Source organism: Siphateles boraxobius, unplaced genomic scaffold (genome assembly GCF_051911475.1).
Source record: "Siphateles boraxobius isolate OS27281-9 unplaced genomic scaffold, OSU_SipBor_1 24, whole genome shotgun sequence".
Taxonomy (NCBI): domain Eukaryota; kingdom Metazoa; phylum Chordata; class Actinopteri; order Cypriniformes; family Leuciscidae; genus Siphateles; species Siphateles boraxobius.
The window spans coordinates 13,769,696-13,784,570 of NW_027508855.1; the positions used below are offsets into that span (position 1 = coordinate 13,769,696).

General features: G+C 36.6%; 1 protein-coding gene across 6 annotated transcripts in view; it reads left to right on the forward strand.

Annotated features, from left to right (window-relative positions):
* taok3a (TAO kinase 3a) overlaps positions 1-14,875 on the forward strand; it is a 69,002-nt gene that overhangs the window by 46,802 nt on the left and 7,325 nt on the right. For all 6 annotated transcript variants that reach the window (XM_077241542.1, XM_077241547.1, XM_077241544.1 and 3 more), the window contains 8 exons: positions 66-179; positions 268-359; positions 1,076-1,169; positions 2,507-2,588; positions 7,031-7,198; positions 8,570-8,755; positions 10,244-10,378; positions 14,337-14,573. In XM_077241542.1, the coding sequence (XP_077097657.1) occupies positions 66-179; positions 268-359; positions 1,076-1,169; positions 2,507-2,588; positions 7,031-7,198; positions 8,570-8,755; positions 10,244-10,378; positions 14,337-14,573 (1,108 nt within the window). The remainder of the gene's footprint in view (positions 1-65; positions 180-267; positions 360-1,075; positions 1,170-2,506; positions 2,589-7,030; positions 7,199-8,569; positions 8,756-10,243; positions 10,379-14,336; positions 14,574-14,875) is intronic.

Below are 14,875 nucleotides of genomic sequence, written 5' to 3' on the forward strand. Positions count from 1 at the left end.
TGTGGTAATATGATACTACATTATGTACTGTCTCTCTCTCTCTCTCTCTCTGTGATTTTGCTTAGAGATGTGAAGGCTGGTAATATCCTGCTGACAGAGCCGGGTCAGGTCAAGCTGGCTGATTTTGGCTCCGCTTCCATTGCCTCTCCTGCCAACTCCTTTGTGGGAACCCCATATTGGTTTGTACCACACATATTAACATTTAAGATGATGACACATCCTGATAAACCAGGGGTAATTAAACAATTGTGTGTTTTTCTACCACAGGATGGCCCCAGAAGTGATTTTAGCCATGGATGAGGGTCAGTATGAGGGTAAGGTGGACGTCTGGTCTTTGGGGATCACTTGCATAGAGCTGGGTAAGTGGCTATGTTTTTAAACTTCATATTTCATCCATGTTCTGTTTTTTTTTTAATGTTCTGATGCTTTATAGTAAACCGATGTTTAGAAGCTGTTTTAACCATTCACTGTGTGTTGTTACATCAAAACTATGGCTGATACCCTTTGACCTTTATTCATAATTCAATATCACTGTTTTCCTTATATATCATTGCATGTTGTATTTATAATATCATAAATTAAACATGGTAGACGAACATTTTACCAATATTTTCTGTTATAATAGACAGATGTGTAATTATCCCATCATATGATTTATTTTAATATTTTAAGGACTTTTTTTTCCTAACATGTAATCTTTTTGATCTCATTTTACTCTCTTTTTAATTAATTTAGAACGGGCTGCATTTGCATAGTATGCACGTTGAAGCCCAATTTTGGGACACTTTACAAAATCATAAAATTGTGTCTTATTTTCACATAAGAGAATCATCATGTACACCAATAATGTAGCTTATCATCCAGATGTTTTCTGTAACATATTTTTTTTTACAGTTTTTAACATGCTATGGTTTTTGACACACTATTACTTATACTGCATACGATTCAAGACTAATTGCGATTCAGCCTAAATATTGTCATACCATCTGCTTCTGATTAGCATATGTGCATATTCATTCAAAATGTATGCGATGTCACATTTTTTTTTATTTCTTATACCCCTGCTGTTTTCTAGCTGAACGCAAGCCTCCCCTCTTCAACATGAACGCTATGAGTGCCTTATACCACATCGCCCAAAACGACTCTCCCTCCTTACAGTCCAATGAGTGGTGAGTGTCCTTCTACACAATCGCCAAACTGAAGTTGACTCACTCGTCTAGATCTATACAGTATGTGTATACACTCCTACTCGTCAAACATACAGTATATACTCTCTTAACTACGCACTCCTCTTGCACTTTAAATGTGTTATGCAATAACCCTGACCCCATCTGCCAGTTCTTCACAATTCCTGATCTTGTGCATTATTGCACAGGCAAACTTTCAGTCCCTTCATCTTCTGGTCTTTCAAGCCTTTAGTTGATGGATCTGGAAATTGGAAGGCTGTCTGAATGGCCCAAAATATTGTTGAGGGTGTCACAAAGTTAATTTGCTGACCGCCTTGTTTTTCATAGTGTTTTCTTATGTGAATATGTTCACATTACACATGACTTTGCAATACTTTTGCAATACACTTCACAAAACTAGAAGGAATCCTTTCAGTAGTGGAAACAGAGAACTATTATTAATGTTACACAGTCAATATTAAGCCAGAATCAACTGTTTACTTTCTGAATACATATTCCTGGTCTTATTGTGAGTGTTTTATCTGTGCACGTTATTCAAAATGTAAAACGTTTGTCTACATATTTTTTCACCAAAATGCAATAACTTACTTTATCCCTGAAATTACTTTTTTTTTTGTCAATAGGCATTCTTGTTTTTCTAATCAGTTGACCATTCATATGATCTCTCTCTCTCTCTCTCTCTCTCTCTCTCTCTCTCTCTCTCTCTCTCTCTCTCTCTCTCTCTCTCTCTCTCTCTCTCTCTCTCTCTCTCTCTCTCTCTCTCTCTCTCTCTCTCTCTCTCTCTCTCTCTCTATATATATATATATATATATATATATATATATATATATATATATATATATATACATATATACATATATATATACATATATATATATATATATATATATATATATATATATATATATATACATATACATATACATATACAGTTTGGGTCAGAAAAAAAAGATTATTTTTGTGGAACCTGTAATATTTTTTTTCCCTTTGATGAATTGAAAGTTAAAAGGAACAGCATTTATGTCTTTTGTAACATTACATATCTTTACTTTTACTTTGAGCACCCTTGCTGAAAAAAGTATGAATTTTAAATGGTAGACTATAAGAATGGTAACATTATAATACACAATTATTGAAACTGAAGTAAAATAGATTCAGAAGGTTTCATGATGGCTGTAAATATTGCTTCGAACATCTCTGTATTTTTTGTATGTACGACATACATTTTGTATGAACGCCATTTTCTATGTAATTTTTTTGCACATTCAGTACCCTACAAAAGTGCATAGTACTGTAACTGTTGCATGTATTTTGTGAAGGTCGGATGCATTCCGGAGTTTCGTTGACTACTGCCTACTAAAAATTCCTCAGGACAGACCCTCCTCAGCAGAGCTCCTGCGGGTGAGTAATCGCATACTCACCATGTTCACACATGCAGAGGAAGTTATCATGTCACTTATAAAGTCACTCAAGCATTGCTCATCTAAGTTCAACCACGACTTCTGAGTGCCCACACACTACTGTTTATTCACTCCCACTTTAAGTCACGTTTTCAAACACTCTCTGTAAACACACTTGCTGGGGGAAAGCGAAATACTCATGTGATACTAACACACAGATTGTTACATTTTAGGCTCAGAAAGGTAAACTTCTTATGTAGCTTAATCTCATGAGAATGAGAACTTTAACAAACTGCATATGGTCGGGTCTACATTACAGCTGATTATGGCAAAGAACTGTTGAATTAGACAGGAAGAGACCGTCTGAGATATAAAATGGAGGCTTAGTTTTTACATAAATTGCACAATTCATTAGCGCAAGTACATTAACATTAAAATTTTGAGGTTAGTGAGACTTTAAAATGATAAAAAGTTTTACATTACATTTACATTACAAGAAGTTCTATTTCATACAAGTGCTGTTCTTTAATCAAAAAAATTTTTTTTTTTTAAATATTAAGCAGCAAACTTTTAAACATTGATGATATTAAGTTTCTCAGGCACCAAATCAGCACATTATAATAATTTATGTAGGATCATTTGAGACTGAAGTAATGATGCTGAAAATTCAGCTTTGCCATCCCTGGAATTAATTGTATTTAATATATATTCAAATAGAAAGCATTTTTTTATTTAATTGTAATAATAAACTCTGATATCCCATTACAGAGTCCCCGCCCTAGTAGCGTACACCCGCACATTCATAAACCCCATCATGTGTCATTCGAAAAAACGTCAATATCTTCATTTTCATAGAGATAAAGAGGCTCCTTTGCAGTTGGGGAGTGGACTTCCTCTTCGCCATATCTGTCAGTACTTCCTGCTCTCATGAAAGTGGGTTCCTTACTCATCCGTCCCTGCTGACTCACACACATCCACGTTTTCATATGCACAGCCAAGCGCTCAACCCACAGAACATGTCATTCTGCTGTTTTTTCATTTGCTCACTTCCTGTGCCAGCTACATCCTTGGAGGGTTAATAAAAGCAAGAGGATTTTTTGATTGTGTGTGTCTAACTCAACTAATATAACCATGACTTTCTCTCAAGCGAATCACTGGAGCTGTAGGTGGGCATATTGCTGCGTGGTGACTAATGTTCGTGATATCATGCTGTGGTGGGAGGCTTATGGATTTATATCATCACCAAAATAAATGTGTGGTAGAATATAGCACTACAGTGAGGATATGGGTAATCGTTGGCTGTGGGTTAGCTCTGGATACTCGATCATTAAGGGATTGTGTTGCCTAAGTGATTCGTTTGTTTGTTTGTTTGCGCTTTGTATGGGTCTGTTTATGTGGGTGTATGTTACAGGTTATGGTTGATCTTGTTGGTGGACACAGGTAATCCTATTTAGCACTGAGAGCACTTCAGGCACAACCTCACAGGGGTGGGCGGCCCAAGTTGGCATGGGATACCGGGGTCTCTTCTGTGGCCTAGGTTGGCACTGGGAAAATTATTTCGACCCAGTTTTGGTGTCCCATTCCTCACTAATACCTCAAGTCTGGCCTTTCAAGCTCCTTAAGACCAAAAAGAGGTCATTAATCTGAGTCTAGCATTAATTTATTCTATTCCCACCATTTGCCGCTTCCCAATTGCTGTCTTAATCTCACATGGGGTCTAAATCCACCTCAAATCTTGACCTACAGAGATCTTGTCGATCGAGAATGAGCAGGGGATATCACTCGCGATCTGACAGTTAGAGCTGGAAGACTTCAGATTATGTAATTTCCTCTAGTTAAAAGGGATAATCCCGTAGATTAGTTTCCTCCCATGCTGGTCAGTCACAGATGTCCGTTTAGAGTGGCAAATGCTTATCTATGTTATCATTGGGAAGCCGAGCTGTTAGCTGTAACTGTCTTTGCCGGGCTTAACGGTTGAGCCGGTTGCTCTGCGGTGCTTTACCAGCTCACAACACAGACGCGATCTGCTTAAACTAAATGCATTTTCAACAAAATTTGTAATTCCTTGCCAAATCACTCTCCATAGATGTTTATTGAGAGTGGTAACAGGTATCAACAGTTATTGAAACCAAGCAAAGGTGGAACCAGTCCACTTTGATTAGGCCTACAAGATCGGTTTACGTTTTATGTTTATGTTAAATGAGAACTTTTTTAATGTTTTTAATAGAAGTCTACTCACCAAGGCTGCATTTATTGGATGGAATATACAATTTAAAATAACTTTTTATTTTACACGATCCTTCAGAAATCATTGTAATATGCTGATTTGGCGCTAAAAAACAAACATCTGACTATCAATGTTGAAATAAATTGTACTACCTAATATTTTTGTGAAAACTGATATTTTTTTTCAGAATTCTTTGATGGATGGAAATTTAAATGAAGAGCGTTTATTTGAAATAGAAATATTTTCTAAAATTAAAAACGTCTTAACTGTAAATTTTGATCAATTTAATGTATCTTTGCTGATTAAAAGTATTAATTTCTTAAAGTTCCCCTGTAGTCAATCATTCTATCCCTTAAAACTAATCTTTGATCACCAAAATGACATTTAAACGTCTTTCCCTAGAAAAAATTTTCTTCATGCCTTAAATTAGTTTGAATGTAACTCTACTCCCTTGCCTCGTTTTGTATATACGCGGTTATATGAATATGTAAATTAGCCCCATCTCCACTCATTCACACCAACTCAGATATCCACTTGTTGATGGTCACAAGGTGTTGTGATTGATTACAAGGTAGCTTGTGACGTTAGAAACACCAGTTATTTCAAACCGCGATTTTGAGACTGTCTTTAAGAAGTTAAAGGTTTAAGGAGAAAATACTCTGCAATGGTGTTGACTAATGAATTTGCACATGGTTTGTCTGAAAGCATATTAAAAACACTACATAGACATATAAACAACGTTAAAAGCTTGATTTTCACCACAGGGGGACTTAAAAAAAATCTTATTGACCCTAATCTTGAATGGTAGTATATAAGAACAGTTTATGCTTTAGGGCAAATGACATGTTGTCAGATGAAGAGTAACTTTCATTAACGTCAATAAACCAAGGTAGGTTCCACTTCAAAAGCCCTGTTTTCACCTGGTATTAAGATGCAGTTTGGTCGATCGTATCACAAGTGGACTGTGTTAAATACAGGTGTACACTGGGTCTAAAACGTTTTGAGCTTGTCCACTTTCGAGCACTTTCAGAGGTAGTCGAAAACGCATTAGACCGGATTGCTTTCGTAGTGTAAGCGCTCAGGTGGTCGAAAGCATTCGAACAGCCACAAAAGACCACCAACTCTCCGCCTACTGACTTAATGCGCAAACATTATGGGAAGCACTCTTGCCAGACGGGATTTAAACTTTGTCAGCTTGAGACCCAAGTTTGGTTTGAAGACAAAAACATACCAAGCACAAAGTTCTCTCTCCATTCCTGATTTCTAATTCGCACTGTCTTGTCTTGTCATGTCATAGTCTTGTGGCTATCAGAGCAGAAATAGGAGAGTGTTTTTTCTGTCTTCCTTTGTGTGTTCATATGTAAATTGTGTGAGCTTATTTTGTCCATTAGATGGAAAAATCTGAAAAAGGCCATACATTTACCCTCGCGTAGACCCTCCCCTTGAAGGAATCAGGACAGAAGTGGTTGAAAATGGTAATGTGTCTCCCTCGTCTACTTGTGATCCGATCGACCAAAACGCATCTTAATACCAAGTCTTTTCTTCCAAATAAATAAATGACTCCAGTTGGGTAATGGAAAGAACGCCAACATGACCAATTAACTTTCTAAGAGTCTTGGTTTGGGGTTTACAGAGCACAGTTTTGTGAAACCAGTTAACATGCGCAGATGCAGCTGCATGAACTTGAGTCGGTTCTCTTTATATTATCCTTGAGGAGGTGAGATCAAGTCCTCATTTAGCCAGCCATGTCAAAACCCCTTCTCCATATGCCATATGTCCACTCAGGGCCACATTACACATGAGCACCCTCTAGTGAGCAAAGGACAAACATGAAATGACGTAATTCAGAGCACAAGTGGAGTAATCCGACACGCTGAGAGGATTGAGACTGTGGGTTTATTTCATGGCAGTTGAATTGCATCATGTTTAACCCCCAAATGTTTCTCCTGAAATATTCGCTTTTATGAAATGAATGTCGTTCATGTAGTTTTTAGGTGAACATTGGGCCAAATAAAAACACATTTTCCTCTATGTGATACACTCGTCATCAATTTAATAAAATCTGAGGGTGAGATTTGATTGATCAGGATGTTTACACACAGAAGCTGTTTTCTACATTTCATCACCACTTATTGCTCATTTTAATTGCCTAAAATTCCCAAAACAGAGTTGTTCATTTCACAAATCTTCTCTCTGTCCCCCTTTGTCCGTCCCAGCATGATTTCGTGAGGAGAGATCGTCCTCCACAGGTCCTCATCGATCTGATCCAGAGGACGAAGGATGCAGTCAGAGAACTGGACAACCTGCAGTACCGTAAAATGAAAAAAATCCTCTACCAAGAGAAACACAACGGCCCAATGGGGGAGTCTCAGGAAGAGGAGGAGGTGGGTACAGGAAATGCTCTGAGAAATGAAAGGTCCCCATGAGTGTCATACGCACATGTCGGATTCATACTTGCCACTGCAAGTTTCATAGTGTTGCATTTTGTATACACAACTGATATAACATTTATGTTGAGGCAGGCATTGATTTCATTGAGTAGGGATCTGCATTGGGGCCGATAAAGCTTTTTTATTTATTTATAAAAACTGATTGATTGGTATCGGCTATACTAAGGGGGGTCCTTTATTTTACATCATCTGGCAGGACTCTGTAACTTGAATGAGACATCCCTATTTTTGAGTTATACAATAATTTGTGACTACACTTGGATTTAAAATCAGTCTGTCAATTTTAATGTATATTTAGAGGGAATAAAGTGATACAACTACACTTAAGGGATAATAAACTATTCTGAGCTATATTATAAATATTTAACTTAAAAGTAAACTGTACCTTATACAGTACTATTCTGAACTAAACTTATATGATACTATATGCTATATCCAACTATATACTAAACAGAACTACAAATATACTGAATGTATATTAAACTACCGTAACTACTCTATCGTGCAAAAGTTTGGGGTCTATGAATTTTTTTTTTTTTTTTTTTTTTAGGAAATTAATACTTTTATTTATCAATGATATGTTAAATTGATCAAAAGTGAGTAAAAACAAGACTGGAGTATAGGCTGCTGAAAATTACAGGAATAAAAATATATTAAAATATAAAACATGTTTTAATTGTAGTAATATTTCACAGTATCACTGTTTTATTGTATTTTTGATCAAATTAATGCAGCATTTATAAGCATAAGAGAAACATTTAAAAATCCCAACCCCAAACCTTTGAACTTTTGTAGTGTCTATACTGCATACTATATTGACATACACTTAATGTGTAGAGTTTTGGAACTAAACACTATACTGAATTATATACTCTATACTATACTATGTCAAACTACATTGAAAGAAAGTATATAAAATATATACTTTACTAAACATTATGAAATAACCTACTGAATAAATAACATTTATGAATGAACTATACTGAAGATATACTAAACTAAAGTGTAACAAACAACTATAAACTATACAGAACTGTATATTATACTGCTACCATACTGAATTTAACTGAGCTATATACTTTAGTGAATTATTTAATACAGACTATACTGAATTACACCAAAAGTTTATGAAACTATATATTTTTTTAACTACATTGAAGGTACATAGAACTGTACAGTATATTGAACAATACTGTTCTAGTAAGCAGAAAGGCTTTCAGTATAGTTTTGAATGTTGTGTTAATTGCTCTCAGTAATGGAAATAAATATTGTTTCTCTGCGTGTATTTCTCTGTCCCCTGCGCAGGATGGAGAACAGGCAAGCTGTAAGATGAACAGTTTGGGCAGTAATCATTCCATCCCCAGCACCTCAGTGAGCACGGGCAGTCAGAGCAGCAGTGTTAACAGCCTGCAGGAGGTGCCCGATGACTCCTGCTCCGAGCTGCACCACGACTACGACAGCACCCTCGAGTCTTCCACGCACCACAAAAAGGTTCAGGACGCACACAGACATCTCCACAAGCTTTACGATGCGCTGCTGTCCTTTTTTCATTTTTTCATTTAAATGCTTACCATACTTTGATGTTGACGAACAAAAATTGAACGCATGCTTTCCAGTAGATTCCTGGAAATCATTTCAGTTGAGCTGTTCTTAGAAGACTGGCTTGTTGCAATTTTAATGGTTTGAACGAAGGTGGTTTGTGCTCATAGAAGGTATAATTGGAAATTAGATTGGATTCGATTCGATGTTCTCTTCAAACAAATAATTCAAAGATGCTGCCCTCGTCCAAATAGCCATGCTTCCCTATTATACAGTTTGTTATGCAACAAAAAAAATCTATTTTTTATTTTACAGTGAAATATCTTTATAGTGAAGGTTCTTTTAAAAAAATGTTTTAGTAATAATAATAATGATTATAAATATAGTAATAAGTATAAAGCATATTATTTTATTATTATTTTCTGCAATCATAAAATTATAAAAAGGAATTACTATCATATTTTACTGTAAAACAAAAAAATATTGAGTAATAAAAATTAATAAAATTAAAAAATTATCATTATGGTTATTTTACAGTTGTACTGTAAAATATTATTTTATTGTTTTTCTTAAATACTTTATTTTACAGTGAAATATTACAATAGTATTATTTATTTTTAATATTTTTATTTAGCATCAACAACAACAGTAATCGATAATATTGTTGTTGTTATTTTATAGTGAAATATTACAATAGCATTATTTATTTTTAATATGTAAAAATATAAGCTAACTTATTTTTACAGAAATTACAATATTATTATTATTTTTTAATATCTTTATTTTCTATTAATAATACTTATTATTATTATTATTATTATTATTGTTGTTGTTATACATGTACTGTTTTTTTTTTTTTTGTTTTTTTTGGGGAAGATTGTACGGCCCTAGTTTATACCATATTCCTATTTAGTAGGAACATACATAAAGTATATGATTTAGGAAGTTAACAAACACATGGAGGCATGATTGACACATCTTGTCCTCAAACAAATTACATTACATCAGCATGCAGCAGAAATGTGAATCAACTTTATGGGAACTGAACACCCCTTAAACAAGTTGTTCTTCATTGTATTCACTGAGAGAAGATAAAACCCTCAGGATTATGAGCGCTTTCGGTCGACAAACCTCGTGGGTCGATAAAGATAGTGAGCGTGTTAATATTGAACAGTCTCGTTGAAACATCTCAGCTGATGCTACAGCAACAGGAGACATAAAACTCCTGCTTCGGATGTTGTAAGGAAAAGGTATTGTTTGACAATCACTTCGGATTGCATCTGCCAAATGCATAAATGTAAATACTGGGATGCAGTACATGATGGAACTCCTGCAGTTAAAGCAAAATATCTCATTAACTCCTCAAGAGATTATTATGTTGTGACACCAGATGCTTGACTGATTTTATTTGTGTGTGTGTGTGTGTGTTTTTCCTCTCAGGATCATCAGTATATCCGCGATGACCTTCCTCATCGGGACCACCGGTCGGACCTGCGACCGTCCTCGTCGGAAAGAGCTCAGGCTCACAACTATAAAAACCGTGAGCGCTTCGCCACAATCAAGTCAGCATCACTGGTGAGGAAAAAGAATGACATCATCCTCTCATCCCCCCTCCTCTCTTGCTTCACTCTTTCGTTCTTTTCTTTCTTCCTTGGCTTTAATACACTCTGCGGTCATTTTCTCTCTCTCTTTCTCGCTCTCTCTGTTTCTCAATGGTCTTTGCCTCCTTCTCTTTCTGTTTAACCCTCTTTATTCGAGAGGAAGAAATGAAGGGTCCTACTTTTCTCTCTCACTCTCATGTCTGTTGTCAAGACAACATGATTCAGTCAATAGCCAGCTGCACTCCTCGCACGAGTCATTGGTGTTGTTGTCTACTATTAGTTAATACACTGTGATCCAACACAAAAGGATATTCTTCGTTTTGTGGGGTTTTGGGAAAATCAAATTTTTTTTAACAGAAGGTCAGTGTCAGACATGTACGATACTAATAAAGAATTTATGCAATTAAGTAGAAAAAATAATCTATTGTGTTACAACCACTTCCACCCTAATTGATGAATATATGGAGATATCTGGCAGGCAGTGTAGTCGATCGCAGTATGCTTGGTTGAAATGATGATGTCACCTGTTTTGGCCCCATTTTGCTGGAACGTGACCGCCCTCTAGGGGCAGACAACAACAGTGGATTTTGTCTGATACTACAGACACTCATCTATCATTTCAGATGATCACAAAGGAGTTTGGCTTTAGTGGGTTTATGGGCAGGGCACACCTTCCTAAATCCAATTTTTTTTCATCGACTTGGTGGAAACAACTGTGCAATTTGTATGTATTTATTTGGGTTTACAGTTGTATGGAATGAGACACAAGGATCTGGGCTATGCAGGGAAAGAGTCTCTCTTTGTGTTCCATATGAAAAGCAATAGAGGAGGGGTGCAGGGAAAAAAGGAGGGAAGACAAGAACGAAGGTTGGAAGGGATGACATATTGTACAGACAAAACTATATAGGGTTGAGAATGCCTTAGATGCATTATCACAGCCAGGTTGTATATATCGAAACATAGTATCTGATTAATCCATAGTTGATCTCATACTAACATGTCACATTTTTGTTTCGTTTTCTGACCGTTTTTAAGTTAGTCGTCTCCTGCTCGCAGTTTGGATTTACATTTGAATCTTTAGATGTTTTCAAAACCTAGTGATCTGCCATGCTGTCACCTTCTAGAGCAGACAGTCTTGGAACCTCATGCTCCTTTCGATAAAAAGCATATTTATGCAAAGTAGGAAAGATCATAATTCACAAAGTCCCACAGCCACCCTTTGTGTGATCTTTCACCTTTATGCTTTGGATACCAATACGAATGCAATGCTCTCAGATCTTTTAACAGTGATAAAACCACCATTTTCCACCTAAAATCAGCACAAAATGCATATTCTGCAGATTCTGTGTGGGTCTACCCATAAGTGACTGATATACATGGGCAGCAACTCCTCAAGTTTGTAGTGTTCACGTGAGGAGAGCAGTTTGTTTGGGCCAAATAACTATCTTCATGTGAAGCACACCAAAGTCTTGACTTATAATTAATTCCAATTGTGTTTTACATTAGTGTGCTGCCAAGCTAAAGCGTGATTACCTTGTAAACGTACAATTACACTACTGTTCAAAACTTTGGGGTCTTTACGATATTTTAAATGCTTTTTAAAGAAGTCTCTTAAGTTCATCACGGCTGCATTTATGCGACACATTTATGCATTTATACAGTAACCACAGTAATATTGTAAAATTTTATTACAATTTAAAAGTTTTCTGTTTAAATACATTATGAAATATAATTTGTTTGAAAACTGAATTTTCATTATCATTACTGTCTTATGTGTCACATGATACTTCAGAAATCATTCTAATAAGCCGATTTGCTGCTCAAGAAACTTTTATTATTATTATCAATGTTGAAAACGGTTGCTGCTTAATATTTTATTTTATTTTTATTATTTTATGTAATCAAATAATTACTAAAATATAGTTTTATATGATTTCTCTTTAAGTCGCCATGAAATCAAAATTGACAATTTTTTTTTTTTTACAGGATGCTGCAGTGCATATTACAACTGATTTATCCGTGGATATCATTTATTTAAAAAAAAATATATATTCATATGCCCTCACAATCTTTAATCAAAAACGTTAACCTCCCCCTCGAAACAGCAACTGTTCTCTTCATGACGTGTGTCTCTGCATAGGGGAGACTATATCCTCCACCTGACTGCAAACTGCCATTCAGATCTGCCTACAAATAGTTAACAGCACCCAACTTCCTATGATCCAATCAATCCCTTAAGGACAAGATACAGTCCCGCCCATTTTTCTTATTCCAAAAGCCGTTTCACTCGGATATACGTCACAATATGGAAGAAAAGACTTGTGTTTCTTCTGTTTCATGCTGACTTTAACTTACATCTGCTACATTGTCACAGTGCATTCTTAGATTGCATTTTCTGTGAGAGATGCATTCAATTCTAAGATACCATATTTTGGCCACAACAAACTTTTGGAGCTACCTTTGCACACAGAGCGTGCCTTAAAACGGCATTCATCTTGGTTGAAACAGAGCATTAAATTCCCTGTTCTGGCGACAGTGAATTCCATTAGTGTCAGCTGAACATAAACATGTATTTACCTTTAATCTGAAATGGTCAGAAGTTGAATTTGAATGTATTTAGGATTCCCATCACTGTTACCTTTAACCTGAAAGTGTTTCCTTCATTATTTTCCATTCTTTTTTTGTGACCAGGCTTAGTGCTATCACATGCCCCTTTGGTGCGGCTGATAGGGGCATTTGGGCAGAAAGCGATTGGATTGGTGACTGAGGTTACAGTGGGGCTACTGATTCAGGGTGATTAGGAAATTTCCCCCTTCAACAGGCATCTCATGTGACTGGCCTACTAAACGCTGCTTAGCCCGCGCGCGGGGCCAGGCCTCTCTGAGAACCTCTTTCATTCATGGCGCACCTGCGAGGAGAGAGGAGAAGCAGTGTTCGCCCTCTCTCTTTATCTCCATCCCTCTCTCGCTCTCTCTTTCTCTCTCGGTGGGTTTTGAGCGAGTGCTTTTGGGGGATGTAGTGCAGGCGACTCTCAATGTTCTCACGGGTGGTTTACTTCGCCAACATGTTTGGCATGAGGAGTTCAGGTGGGAGTTACGAGAAACTCAACGAACAGTTTGATCTGGACACGCCCTTCTTCCAGGTTTGTCTTCCACGGGTTTGCAAAGTCAAGGGAATGGTGGGGGTTTTCTGTTTTCATTTATGTATTTAGTCGCATCAGTGACATTTTAGATGTAGGCAAAGGCAATGTTGAGATGGGTAATTACACAATTGCATCTTCTTTTTGCATCCTCTTTGTCACGATGAGATATTGCTAAAATGATAATTATCAATTATGATGGACTGAATTGTAATTTTTCCATCATGTTCTATTTGAATTTGTCAGTATAATCATAGTGCTTGTGATTTTAACGTGTCTTTGATATCTCAAGAAGTTTTGGTCTAGTGCTGTTGTTGGTTTCAGGGCTGCTTCTTTTTATTCTGCTATCATAATGTGAAAAGACGACACTGGTGATGATGGTGTGAGCTTGCGATGTGGTCACCCAGTTTAATGGATCTAATGAATTATTCCACTGGACTGCACTGGGAATCTCTCGTTTCTCTTCCTAGATCCTTACATTTAGATCCTGTCTATTTTTATGGGGATGCTTTAGAAACAACCCAACAGTTATAGATGCCAGTAGGGATTAAAAGTGAAGAAAAGGGGATATATTTTAAGTATTCAAGTAGGGAAATGTTTTTAACGTGATCCCTTATTTTAAATGATCTGACAATATCTTTCAAATTTGGTCAAACTTTTGTTCACCATCATCCAATTGCCAGGTCTTCCCAAGAACTGTGGGTTGCTTTTACACTTTGCTACACTGACAAATCTCATCACAATCATCTCAAAAGTTACCCGTCACCCTCTGACCGAGTTCTTTTCCATCTAGGTAACGCGTCAGATACACGAACATGAGCAGGAAAATGAGCTCCGAGAGCAGATGTCGGGGTACAAACGCATGCGACGGCAACACCAGAAGCAGCTGATCGCTCTGGAGAACAAGCTGAAGGCAGAGATGGACGAGCACAGACTGAAGCTCCAGAAAGAACTGGAAACCCACGCCAACAATGCCTTCATTGAGCTGGAGAAACTCGCCAAGAAGCACGCCATCCAAACGGACAAAGAAGTGGGTGATCTTTCTTTCTTCTTCTGTTGGGACCCTACTGTTTATAGTTACTAGCCAATCGACTATTGGTCATTTGACATGATGTTGATTGCAATAGTGATTGACCAATGCGTCATCCAGTTCTTGGACTTGTATTGCTTTAACATCTTAACAATAAATACTATATTACAAAATCCCTGTACAAAGAAATGAGTTCAAAAGTTCACGCAATTCACTTGAAAAAGACCCCAGTTTATTTTATGCTTTTCCATATTGCTTGTTAAACATGTAAATAGCTACCGGATGAATGCTAGTTAAACATG